Raw genomic sequence first — 14,027 nt, 5'->3', positions numbered from 1 at the left:
CTGTAAGAAATACATTTCATTTTCTTATAAATTAACCAGTTTGGGGTATTTTGTTATAAGCAATAGAAAAGGACTAAGACACAGATTAACTATAAGTATTAGTGGTGAATATAGAAACATAGGGGGCCAGCCCGTGGCTCACTCGGGAGAGTGCGGTGCTGATAACACCAAGGCCCCGGGTTCGGATCCCACATAGGGATGGCCGGTTCGCTCACTGGCTGAGCGTGGTGCTGACAACACCAAGTCAAGGGTTAAGATCCCCTTACCGGTCATCTTTTGAAAAAAAAAAAAAAAGAATATAGAAACATAGGCATTTCTATTTTCATTCAATGTACATGTTCCTGAAAAATCTTATATTCCATAAAATTGCATACTAAAGATAATGGAGCTGTTATGAACTGAATGTCTGCGTGCCCCTCACCTTCATATGTTGAGACTCTAACCCCCAGTTTGATAGTACTAGGAGATGGGGCGTTTGGAAGGTAATCAGGTTTGGATGAGATCATTAGGGTAGAGCACCCATGATGGGAGTAGTACCTTCATAAGGGGAATCACTGGAGAGCTTGCTCTCCATCTTTCTCTGCCGTGTGAATCAGATACAATTGGCAGCTGTTTGCAAGTCAGCCAAGAATCCAACCATGCCTGCACACTTATCTTGAATTTTCTAGACTCCAGGACTGTGATAAAAAAATGTCTGCTGTTTAAGCCACCCAGATATTTTGTTATAGCAGCCCAAGTGGACTAACACAAGGGTTTATGGGAAAAAATCGGTTTTGGGCAGATCTTTTAAGGTCTGTGCAACTTTGTAACTAAAGCACTAACAAAAACAAAAGTTGGGACCTTGGGGGATAGTTTGGGTAACAACACAGTGAGCAGCTCAGCAGTGGCTGGAACCTGTCTCTGGCAGATTAGAAACAAAAAAACAAAGTGGTGATGGAAGTGGGGATCTGAACTCAAGACGAAGAGTAACCTGCAGAGAGCCGTGCAGGACTGGGGTCCCTCTGGGGAGAGGGAAAACCAGTGCAGGCACTTATTTTTCATTTGACCACTCAGCTGAGAAGGCTCTTTCTGCCTATACAACAGCTATACTGAGGGCATGTTCCTTTCCTCATAATTCTGGCTACACTTACTTGAAAAGCTACAAAATTTCACATTATTTCAGACATCATTCTTTACTATACATGAGCTCATTAGTGTTGAAGGAAATCACACTGTTGAATGGGAAGCCAAATCATGGTGAGCTTTATCTACCTCAGTACCTTCTAGACCATTAATTTGGCAATTTATAAAGTAAAATGTTCTGGCATAATTTTTTTTTGTTACAAAGTGTTATTTAACTCATAAGCTCCTTAGGAGATGGAACCAAGTTCATTCATTTTCTCCACCACAGTACAAAATAGAGTATCTCCAACACAAAAATGCAGAATATACTTGTAGACTGATGAAATCAGAAATCTTGGGTTATATCTGTACTTACTCTGTACCTTTATCTTACATCTGTATCTTATACCTCTACTGTTTTATATATGATTAAAAAATTGAAGCTAAAATATTAGGTTTCAATCAAAAAGCCAATGCCATTTTTTCTTAATATAAAGATGGAAGTACATTTTGTTCAGAATTTTATGTCCAAAAATCAACCTTTTAACTTAAAAAATTAATTCATAAACCATAATTGATAAAAAATGTTAAACACTAAATAAGAAATGTCTGTAATAGGAAAAGTAGGCATTTTTAATGCTTATGTAACTTAATACAACCAGTAAATTTTTTTTCTAAGTTTATCCATTTTTATTGAGACCAAATTAATCCAGGAGAGTGACAACTAATATTAATAAATAAAATAACACTTTGATCATAATATAATTCAAAATACTTAAAGAATGCAGTATTTTTATTTTACAAATCATCTTAAAAATAAATTCTTATCTCCATTTGCCCACTTACAAAGCAACACATCTACTAGTGTTTTAATTTCATATCACACGAAGGTAGAAATTTTAAATATCGCTAAATGCGTTATAGGAGTAAACTTTGAAACAAGTTTCTGTCCTATAAAAGAACACAAAATATCAGTTTACATTCACTTTAATGATGATTAGGGTGACAAATTCCCAAATTTTAATGTTATGCTTGTCAATTAATTTGTCAATGTTGACAAAAATAAATCATTTAAGGAACAAATTTTTAAACTCAACTAAAATGAATTAGTAACAAAATGATGCTAAGATGCAGGTTTTTCTTTGAAAGCTACACCTTCCCCTAGAAAATATCTTTTCACAAAATTTGCATGACTGTTTTAGACATTTTTAATACAACATTAAATCTGTCTTTATCTCCGCTACTGTAATATCTGATGATTCACTGTCTTGCAATAAAAGAATAAGATATTCAGAAGGTCTAATAATATCAAACTTCCAGCATTATACCAGCGGGGAGTGTGTTAGGGTGGGGAGTGGACGTGAGAATTAAAAAAAAAATGTTTAAAAATTTTTGACTCAATAAATGAGTCTCATTTTGAAGAATATATTTTTCATTATTCATATTCTCCATTTTATATCTTTTAAAATGAATATTATTTGTAAGTGGCAATTCAATCAAGTTTTCATAGCAATCTGTACAATTACTATAGGAGTTGGTATTCCAATATTCAAAATTGATAGGTCAACAAAGATTATAATTAGCATAAAACAAAAAATTTCTGTGAATGCTGTGATCATATGTCATATCTCCAGGAAATAGGATATAGATATAAGAAAACGTCTATATGTCCTCACCTTAAAAAAAAAAGTATGTGAGGTGATAATATGTTAATTAGCTTGGTTTAATCATTTCACAATGTATCCATTTATCAAAATATCACATTCTACACTGTAAATGTATACAATTCTTATTTGTCAGTTGTAACTTAATAAAGCTGGGGGAAAAATAAAGAGTTTAGATTCATTTTGGCTGTGGGAAATTGGTGAAAGATTTAAAGTGGGGGAGAAATAGAATTAGCTTTGTGTTTTATAAACGTTAAGGCATATGATTATTTTTAAAAAAACAACACATATGAGCATTTTGAAATAACAGTCACAAGTTTTTTTCATGAATTATCTAATATTTTCTGTGTATTTTGAAATAAGTGATCTCTATGCAACATTGAATCTATTACCTGAGTATGTTTAAGTGTGCTTGTACATATATACACATATGCAAATCTCGCTAAAGCATGAATAAAATTCGTGATATATTTAGACTATTATTATGTACACACGCTCATCCATTCATTAGAAGTTTTGACTTTGATATTGTCCAATTCTTTTGTAATATATCTTTAAAAGTTCAGATGCTGTATGAAATGCTTAGGAAGGATGTGTTAGTTAAAAAGGTATTGTGCACCACAACATGAAATATAGCGTATTAAGAATAAAATATAAGCAGGAAGATAAGTAGAAACCCATTCTTGATTATTAGATACATATAATAATAATAATAATAGCAAAAATGAGGCAAATGCTTCCTTGTCTTTTTGACTTCAAATCCACCATGCGGAATGAATTTTTATAGGGCATATACTTGTTCATGACCTCTAGTGTTAAGAAATTCTGTCATGTTTGAAAACTAGTCCCTAGTGGAGCCTGTATCCCTGTTAATAGCTGAAAGGTCAATGGAGCTGCTAAACAGTTTGTATTACTGTCAGGGTGGCCATGAAAACACCACCTGCTGCAAGAGGACTAGGCAGCTGGGTCAACAGGCTCTGTGGGAATTTATCAACTTAGGGGGGCCACTTGCATAAAACTTTGACTGATGAATTGGGACTAGACTGGCTTATTGGGCTAAAGCTGCTCTATTATGTATGACTTTCTTTAGGATGGCAGGGCTGCCTGCTGGCTCTCTGAGACATATGCAAAGGATAAACAGAACCCATTTCCCCTTATGAAGTGATTTTTTTGAAAAAAGCACTCTCTAGCATCCAGTATAATCAGGAGTAGGATGATGATATTAAAAAAAATAAATAAACAAGAGCAGTAAGTGGGGTGATATGGGGGGGGGAGTTGGGCAGAGGCATGAGGGGCAGTTTTGATATTGGTCACAGAGGAGTTTGGGATACAGCATTTCTGTAAAATGACCTCTCAAGCCTGGAGTTTGCATTGTTAATTTATAGTCCTCTTAAGGGAATGGTCTGTCTGACTTGGGTGGGTAACAGATAAGCAATATTTTAAAATATAGAAAGAGTGGGTACATAGTAATTGAATCAACATGATTAATAATAATTTTGTTTTGCAGATTCCTGGAGAAATAAACCATGGAAACATTTCAAAATTTTTTTAAAAAAGGTCATTTGGTTTAAGTTAATCAGAAACAAAAACTAAAGAATTTTTGTCAATAGTGTGAAAAAAGTTGAGTTCTATAAAAATAAAGCTTGGAAGTTACATAATTCTGCCAGAATTCTTTCATTTCCATCCTGCCAGAGCATTTGTTTAATTCTGCAAAGACTTAGTAAAAAGAAATCATCCAAGGCATGATTTGGACTTTTGAAAACTAGGTATTAAGAGCCCTTTAAAGCTCCATGGACTCCTTTATCCCAATTTTGGAACTAAGAGAACCTTAAGAGTTAATAGATCACCTGAAAATAATTCTGGAATGTGTGAAACAAATGCCAACAATACTAAAGAATTCAATATGTTTTAAATATATTATTTACTTACCTTCACAACCCTCGGTAGAAATGAAGCAGGAACAGAATGATCATCTGTGCTTTTTTTAATGGGCACAGGAGCACAGTATGGTGAAACAACTTCTGCAGGGTCCCACACTAAGGAAGAGTCAGAGGCCAGACCAACTGACTCCCTTTTCTCCCAGGATAAACTCACTCCTAGTCTTGACTAGTTTCAGATGGCACTACCAAATGGCACTAAAATTACTGCCCAGATCTTGTGCTTAGTGTATCTAAATCTGTTTTACGCAACTGTTAGCTGAAGAAGACCCCGAGGCCAGGCATGCTGAACCCAGTACCAGAGACTTTGGGACACTCTAAGTTGGCCGAGCCAGCTGAGTGATTGGTATTCAATGTTCTACCATGGAGGCAAAATTCATTCCTCTTCTGTTTCCCTATGGAAGATTTTTTTTTTTCTTCCATTAAACAACTCCTGAATTCTAGGTAAGCATTAGGAAAACCTGGTTGCATTCTTATTTTTTGAATTGTTTTTCATTATAAATAATGTCATTTGATCTTTAAAACAGGTTATCTTGCTAGCCTTTTCTGATAAGGCTGCCCACTGTAAATGATTTGAAACTTATGTAAATAATTATGTAAATTATAGCCTTAGACCAGATCGTCCTTACAGACTGAGGTAGTAATACTGGAACCTCATCTGCTTTTGCCAAAATGACTTAAACCATATTGCATATATTTTTGAAACTCCCTCATCTTTTGTGTGTGTGTGTGTACCTGTGTGTGTGTGTGTGTGTGTGCGTGCATGTGTGTGTGTGTAGGGAAAAATAGAAAAACATAAAAAACATATATCTTGTGGTAACAATGTAACTTCTATGACTCATAATATAGAATATAAAAATTTTGTAATCTGGTGTTTCTACAAAGGCCATAAATCAACAGACTTTTGAAAGTTATTCAGAAAACATTATTCTGACAAATCAGGGGGCTCCTCCACAAGAATACAATTAACCTAAGAGTTTAATGTGAGGTAGATTTTTGATATAACAAGACCTGTCAATATATTGTTTTTTTAGTTGATGAGGTTCTTCAAATTCCGCCTCAGATGTTTTAGAAAAACAGTTGTGCTCTGATGCAGACATCCTGAACACTACTATGCTAGCAATTAGCTCGTGTTTCCAAAATAATCCCATTCACATACTTAAGTGTCTGCTTATATAGAACTTCAACTCTTCTAGGGAGAAATACTATAATAATAAACGTTGGCATCCAAATCGAAACAGCATGAGGCTCCCAACAAATGTTTATAAAAACATTTGTTTTCTTATAGTCAGTTTAATTTTGAAATTTATGCCTAAGCCTGTGTACAAGGACGGTGTTTCTGAGACTCTGTTACTTCCCCCACCTTCTGAAAAGCAAACACAAATCTTAACCCTGGCCCCACACATGACATGACTCACCAGAAACAGGCACCATAATGAGAAGTCAGGCCTTCAGGTATGTCACTCTGAGACCACCCTACTAGAGGAGGCCCTAAAATCACAAAGCCAAGGTCCCTTATGGCAATCCTGGTAATTAGACACTAATAACGGATTGAAGGTGTAAAATTCACCTCAACTCACCAACAGACTAAACAATGCAGACGAAGAGAGAAAGATTTTTGTGAGGAGGAGAGAGAACTCATTACAACGACTGGGAAGCTTGCAAAAGTCTATCAACTTGGACAACATAATGGAGTAACAGTAACTATTTTGAAACTAATTGCATTAGATCTGAGCGAAATCCCTATGCCTCATTATGAATCATTAGAATACTGCTGTTTTAGGAATTAACATTAGTTTGCTTTTCACTATTAATGTTGCCAACCTCAACAATCACCTAAGTGATATTTTTTTTTTTCCTTTTTATCTTTTTTACTGACCGGTAACGGGATCGCAACCCTTGGTGTCACGCCTGTACCGGGGACTGGCAATGGGATCGCAACCCTCGGTGTTGCGCCCGCACCGCGCTCAGCCAGTGAGCGGGAACCGGTCTCTACATGGGATCCGAACCCTCAGCGGGAGCGCCGCCGCTCTCCCAAGCGGCGCACTCTCCAGTGCGCCACCAGGCCGGCCCTAAGGGATATTTTTTTATTCATTTCTTCGCTTTTCTCAAAGAGGACATTTATTTCATACTCAAGGAGGAAAACCATTCCCTTCAGTGTATAGATGAGTACTTCCCTTATTGTGAAAGAAAATGTGGACTGTTAATGAAGGAATGCTGTCAGCTATCAGCATGACACGTGGCATGTGATACTCTGAGAGGCCATTTACAATGGATTCTTCTTTTCGTTCTGCAGTAGCCAAAGTCAACCTATATTTCCCTCAGGAAAGTTTTTGTGGTATAGTAAAGGGATGAGAATCTCCCTTTTGTTAGTTAGTGGCTTTTTTTTCAGAAAAACATACACAATTTGCAACTTACACATAATATTTTTTAAATGGAACTAAATCAATGCCTTTACTAAACTTTTCAGATTATTAGAATTTATTCTCTTGAAAGAGACTTGAAAATCAGAAATCTAAATTTACAAGCAGGCTCTAGAAAATAAGTTAATTTGGAAGGAATTTGACATTTGTTTGCAGCATGGTGTGGCTAACAACTACTAGTGTTCAATAACAGCTGTATCTGCGAGGGCACCTAGGCTTTGTTACAGTTAGTTGTTTCCAAACTTATGACTAATGTCTATTTGACAGGATATAAATTTAGCAGTTTCTGGTAGTTCAGGTTTTTAATTCATGAAATTAACAACTGACTGATTATGAGTCAAGATGATCTGAAAGTTGTGTGTGTGTGTGTGTTGATGTTGTGATGGGCGGATAGGAAGGAACAGCAGCGGGACAAACATACTCTTTAAAGGATTAAAACATTCTAATCCTCCTTTTGCGGAGGTAAATAACAAAACACTTCTTCAGTTTTCATTTGTTTAGTCACAGCAGTCTTCATGAGAGCCATGAGCTTTCAGATAGTTTTGAAATGAGGCTCAGATGTTGAACTGCCAAAATAACATCCTGATTGCCTAACAAAAATCATATTAAGCAGCTGTAATGTCTGCCAGCATGTTTCTCATTTTCTCAAAAATAAGGAGAATTTATCGCTTCCAACACCAGAGCCTAAGCCACTGCCTCACACGTCAGGGTCCACCTCTCGCTTTTAACTAAGGATGCTGATTCCTCACTATAATGCTGCTCTGCGATGACAACAACAACAGAAACAAGCTTTTAAAGTTCTATATAGTCCAGTCCAGCTCTCATAGACTGGACAGTCCTTAGCACATGGAAAGGGCAGAAGCGTTCATCTTGGCTGATGACTAACTGCAACTCTTCTATCACTAATTTGAATGAACTAAAATACCTTGAAGAAGAATATGACTTGACTTATAGGGATAAAAAGAAATCTCACCTTTTGGGATCTACAATTTTGTAGAGTTTTCCATTGTGAGTCTGGGTCATACTTTTACTGCTTGATAAGATGTAAACTTCACCTGTTGGAGAGAGACATAACAATAATTAACAATAATTCACAGCATGCATTGCAAGACCTTACTTAGCAGATATCATATATCTCTATTTTCTATCTATATATATCTCCATCTATCTTTAGGAAAATCACTTGCCTAAAGATTACGAAAGAGTCTCTCACAAGTCTATCTTCATGGTGCATCCAGAATGCATCCAGATTCCGATCACTTCTTTACACATCCACTACTGCTCCAGTACAAGCAGATATTATCTCTCACCTGGATTCTGGCAACAACCTGCTAATTGAGCTCCCTGTTTCTACCCTTGTTTTACGTTTATTATCATGTACCAGCCATGGCAATTCTTTTCAAAGGAGTTAGATCATGTAACTCATATCACATTCCTTCATTGCAATACTCTCCAATGGCTTTACATCTCTCACAGAGCAAAGTAGTTCCTGACAATATCCTATGAGGTCCTCTCTCACTGCTCTGACCTCATCTGCAATGTTTTTTCCTCTTGTTCAGTCCTCCCCAGCCTCACTAGCCTCTTGGCTTTGCACCTGTGAGGCGGGTTCCTGCCCCAGGCTCCGGTCTCAGGTTATGGCTGGCTGTCCTCCTGTCCTCCAGTGGATCTCCACCAGGTTCACTTTTCCCCCTCCTTCAAGTCTGTGCTCAAATATCAACTTTCCTGACTGCACTATTTAAAATTACACCTTCCTCAACTCCCAATAATCCCTCTAAAATTCACTACTAAATTTTTCTTCAAAGCACTCATTAGCAGTTGACATACAGTATTTTTTTTAAGATTTATTTTCATTGCCCTACTCTTTTACAATATAAGTCTCATGAAATTAGCTTAGATTTTTGTCTCTTTATCTGTTGCTGTACTTCCAATGCCAGAACAGAGCTTGGCACAGAATAGGAGCTCAATAAATATTTGTAGACTGAGTGTTGAATAGACAAGTTTTATCTTATTTATTTGTATCCAAGATTGAAAGTTTTGGGTTACGAAGTTGTTACTGCTAATTGATGATTTGGGGCCAGATGGAATTGTGGTACTCCTTTATAATCTTTAGCTTTTAAAAAATATATTAAAATGTATCAAAATATATTAAAATAAATATTGAGGCAAGGAGAGAAAGAAAGAGAGAAAGACCTTGATGCTCATTCTCAACTCTCTCTCTCGATGCTAGGCTATATTCATGATGATGAGGTACAACAACGATGCTGGTTCTTTCAGGAGAGAACCACCCTTGTTTATTACCACTACTCCCATAAAATTCAATGTATAGAATGGATCACATGAATATAGAATTAGAAGCCGTATTTATGATTATACGTTTATAAGGTTTTAAAATGTATATTTGGTTCTAACTCATGAAATAGTTCTTAATTTAGTCTACTCTATTCCACTCTCTTATTGTGCATTAATCACATGCTACTATTTTTCTGTACAAGATATTAAGAGGTTTATACTAAAAGCACAGACACAATAGAAAAAATAAAGGTAAAAAGCAAAGGAATGTAAGCAAAAAAATTAATATTTATTTTGTCAAATTATATAGTTTATCTCATTTAATCCTCACAACAAATTCATCCTGATTTCAGATGTAACAAAATAACACACACACACAAAATACTAGACTCTCATGACCTTTTGTTTCAAAAGGAGCAAAATCTTACTCATTTTCTTATATGGCTCTTCAATTAAATCTAAGGAGTTGCACATTAAAACACAATTCAGAGAAAATGTCTTTATTTAATTATGAGGTCCACACAGGGTTGTAGCTTTTGGAGAGTCAAGACTGTACATGCTTTATTTTTTTTATTTTGCTCCCAACATATTATTATGTGTATACAGACATTTGAGATATTTTCATTAATGGTGGCGATGCTAATGTGACGATTGATGAAGAGTCATTTGTAGTAAGGTCTGGGAAAATCAAAATGATGTGTCTTTATTTAATTATGAGGTCCACACAGGGTTGTAGCTTTTGGAGAGTCAAGACTGTACATGCTTTATTTTTTTATTTTGCTCCCAACATATTATTATGTGTATACAGACATTTGAGATATTTTCATTAATGGTGGTGATGCTAATGTGACGATTGATGAAGAGTCATTTGTAGTAAGGTCTGGGAAAATCAAAATGATTCAGTCACAACATTCATCTCTAACTCTGTCACAAACAATTTAACTATTTTTAAAATCAGAGTTTGCCAATAAAATTAAAATTATATTACTGAGGATGTAAATGAGAAAAAGTATCTTTCTGGTTCCTTTGGGGTAGGAGAATGTCAAGGAAAAATTAATTGTAAAATGCTTTCAATGCTGGAACAAAAAAGAAGAGATTGGATCTCCCTTTGAATTGTTATATTCCTGTGGCTCTGAAATATATTTTACATGCTTCAGGAATCTTGTCTGAATCCCTTATTAATCTAAGTGAATGGCATGGAACTATTTCTGGCAAATTCCTCATTTGATATAAGAAAACCAAATCTGGACATTTAGAGAAAATATTCTGATTTAGATGGGAAACATACATTCTTCTTTATGCCTAGAAATTCATCTTTGAGACTAAAGGAGCATAGGAGCTATGGCTTGATTAGACATTGTTCTTTAAAGGCGGTCTTTATAAAAGCTACATTTATCCCTGTAATATAAAATTAGTAGGAGAGTAAAATTTTCACTCTCTGATCGGTCACATTCCAATTTCAACTCCTTTTTCTTGTTAAGCTGCATACTTTTTGATAAATATGCTAAGAACTATATTCCCTGTTAGTCCTTATATTGTCAATGAGAAGATAATTTCTATTCTAATGAAAAGAAGATCCACAATTCAGATTATTATGCCCCAATGGGGAAAAAAAATATTAGGGAATAGAGGGTAAGGAGAGTTTCAGATTCCAACAAATTTTTCATTTATTCCAAGAGACATGGGTAAGTGGAAAGAAAGGTTTTCAGGTAGGGAATGTAAACAAATTACTCAGATGCACAGTCAAAAATATGAGTAACCATTTAAAAAATTCTCTTTTCAGAACTCAGAAATTCTCTCTTGCCTCCCATTTTTCTGCTTTATTACTTCTGTATCTCCAGAGTGGATATAAGATAAAAAGACTCTCAAGGAAAGGTCACCGGAAAAGAAACTGGACTCTCTTTAATCTCTCCAGTAGGTCATATTTGCCGTAGATTAATTACATTTCCAACACATGAAGGATGAGACTGTTATACTTTGTTTTCAGGGTTGAACAAGGCCTCTTGAGCAAGGGATGGAGAATGGAATGTGATAGAAATAGTTTATACAGTACCTAACTCATCTTCTCCAAATCCCAGGATGTGACCTGAAAAGTAGCCTCTGCAGGAACCACTGGTGCCTAGACAGAGGGGTTTTTCTTGCCATTGCTTGGTCACAGGACTTTGCTGGAGAGTTAAGAAATTCCTGTAACAAAAACATACCATAAATCGACAATGAAAACACGCTTTTGCTTAAAGATCACAATAAAATGTTTAAAATAAAATTCACAATAAATAATTGTTGCGCCATAGACCTGGCTGATGAAGGGAAAAATAATGTAGCCCATAATGTGTGTGAGTACTGTGAAATTCCCATACGCAGAGAAAGTACCTAAAGGTAATATTTTGTTTGGAGGGGCACTAAAAATACCTGAGTATGAGAAAAGCCCTCCCCTTCATCCAGAAAATGATAATTCCTCGCCAGGACTAGACTCCATGCTGTGCTATTAATCAGAGAGAGGGACAGGGGAAAAGCATGGGGTCAGTACACTTTTCTAGTTCCTTGTAGCGACCAAGCGTATCAGCTCTGCCATATGTCTGAATGCCAGCGACATGGGAAACAAGATTCTTAATTTGGATTTCATCAAAGAGTTTTTTATAGTTATCCACAATGTGACCTCAAACATTTAGGCTAAAATTTATTTTGTAGTATTCCTACCTATAGAGAAAAATTACGTTTTGTTGCTCAAAGTCCTGAAAATTTGGCAAAACCAAAAATTCTTAACCTTCCAAAATAATTCCAAAAATATTAATGCAACTCATGTAAAAGAATAGTTTTCAAATTACTCATTGTCATGGTAAATTTATGTTGAGGATGAAGAGAAGAGCCTAAATAATACAAAAAGTCCATATGAAGACTTCTCTATTCTTAAATATTATTTTATGAACTTGATCAAGCCAGTTGAAAAAGCATCTTTTTGGAAATTCTTCAATTAAAACAACCACCATATACTATATAGTGGAACTAAGAGTAAGTGATAATATTTATATGTGTCCCAGATCTGACCCCAAAGAAAGACAATTATGTAAACATTTTATGGCAGTTTGCCAATGATCAATGGATATGTCATTTGGTATATAAAATTGTGGTATCAGGAAACCTACCCATTACGATCTCCAAACACGTAGCTTCCATACAGTCTTTCAGACTGGCAGCCTCGGTAAACAAATCCACCAACCAAAGGACCATTACTGAATGGCTTGAATTCTAAAAGTGATGGCTCACTTTCTGGAAAGAAACATAGCATTAAATCAAATGAAACATTTCCATGAAGTAAAAGTATTGTAGCTTAAGCAACGATTATTACAGTAATTTAACTCTGTCTGATATGTGTTCCATGATGCCTGAGATGGATCCTTGCTATAGATATTTACTGAAAATAATTAGTCTTTGCTTAAATAGTATCAGAATTTAAAGGATCTTCATGTACAGCTTAATGAAATGAGAATGCTCTGCAAATGCTTGCTGATGTTGAAGTTGCTTAAGACACACCAAGTTTTCAATGAAATTAAATTCTGGATATTTTGGAAATTACGGTTATTTACTTTAGAACCAATGTAATTTAAAAAACATTTAATTTTTTAGAAATGCGTCTATATATTTAGTAAATCTGTCAATTACATAAAATGTTAAAATGTTAAAAGTTCGGGCCGGCCCGGTGGCGCACTCGGTAGAGTGCGGTGCTTGGGAGTGCGGTGGCGCTCCCGCTGAGGGTTCGGATCCCATATAGAGACCGGTCCGCTCACTGGTTGAGCGCGGTGTGGGCACGACACCGAGGGTTGCAATCCTGTTACCAGTCATGAAAAAAGACAAAAAGGAAAAAAAAATGTTAAAAGTTCACACTTTAATGAAAATAAAAGCATAGTACATAAAAGGTCTTTAAAGCCATGTGTACTGTATATTTAAAAACACTGTCACTTAGTCAAGTAATATCTTCATTTATTTTAATAGTTTTGTTTACAGAGTTGTGTGGTTAACAGAGTCTGTTCCAATCATTCCCATGAATTACATGTGCATAATTATGTATCTTAATCTTTCCATGCATGCCATTATATACTTGAATATATGTATGCTAATAGAGAAGCTTTAAAGCCAGTTGCAAATTGATCTGAAAATTACTTCTTATGTATTTAATGTCAAATAAGTCACTATCAACAGGCAGTATTTTATGCAAAAACTTTTGTAGAAACAGTAATTTTAAAGCCTTCTTGCCCTCCCATGTGATAATGGTGAGTATGATATAAAAAGTAGAAAAGATAAGAGAAGTATTAATTAACAAGCACACTGAGAGGTAGCATAATTGAATGATTATGGTCACAAATTCAAGTCAGGCTGCTCAGGGTCAAATCTAGGCCCTGCTATTTCATGCTGTGTGATAATTAATCTTTTATTGCCTCAGTTTCCCCATCTGTACAATGTAGCCTTTTATAGTGCCTAGAATGTAGAATTGTTCTGAGAACGAAATAAGTAAGGTTTACAAAGTGCTTATTGTAGGGTCTAGCATGTAGTAAGTACTGGGGATGTGTTTTTAAATACATAAATAGGACTATTAATACTGTAAGCAGTTTCAGCTG

General features: G+C 35.5%; 1 protein-coding gene across 2 annotated transcripts in view; it reads right to left on the bottom strand.

Annotated features, from left to right (window-relative positions):
- Nucleotides 1-14,027, bottom strand: part of HHIP (hedgehog interacting protein) — a 94,257-nt gene that overhangs the window by 20,498 nt on the left and 59,732 nt on the right. For both annotated transcript variants that reach the window (XM_008577931.1, XM_008577932.1), the window contains exons 9-11: nucleotides 12,558-12,681; nucleotides 11,468-11,598; nucleotides 8,099-8,180 (exon numbers count right to left, since the gene is read on the bottom strand). In XM_008577931.1, the coding sequence (XP_008576153.1) occupies nucleotides 8,099-8,180; nucleotides 11,468-11,598; nucleotides 12,558-12,681 (337 nt within the window). The remainder of the gene's footprint in view (nucleotides 1-8,098; nucleotides 8,181-11,467; nucleotides 11,599-12,557; nucleotides 12,682-14,027) is intronic.

The sequence above is a fragment of the Galeopterus variegatus genome, unplaced genomic scaffold (assembly GCF_000696425.1).
Source record: "Galeopterus variegatus unplaced genomic scaffold, G_variegatus-3.0.2 Scaffold1606, whole genome shotgun sequence".
Classification (NCBI taxonomy): Eukaryota; Metazoa; Chordata; class Mammalia; order Dermoptera; family Cynocephalidae; genus Galeopterus; species Galeopterus variegatus.
The sequence above is the reverse complement of the archived record's forward strand: the minus strand, read 5'-3'. Positions and strand labels throughout refer to the sequence as shown.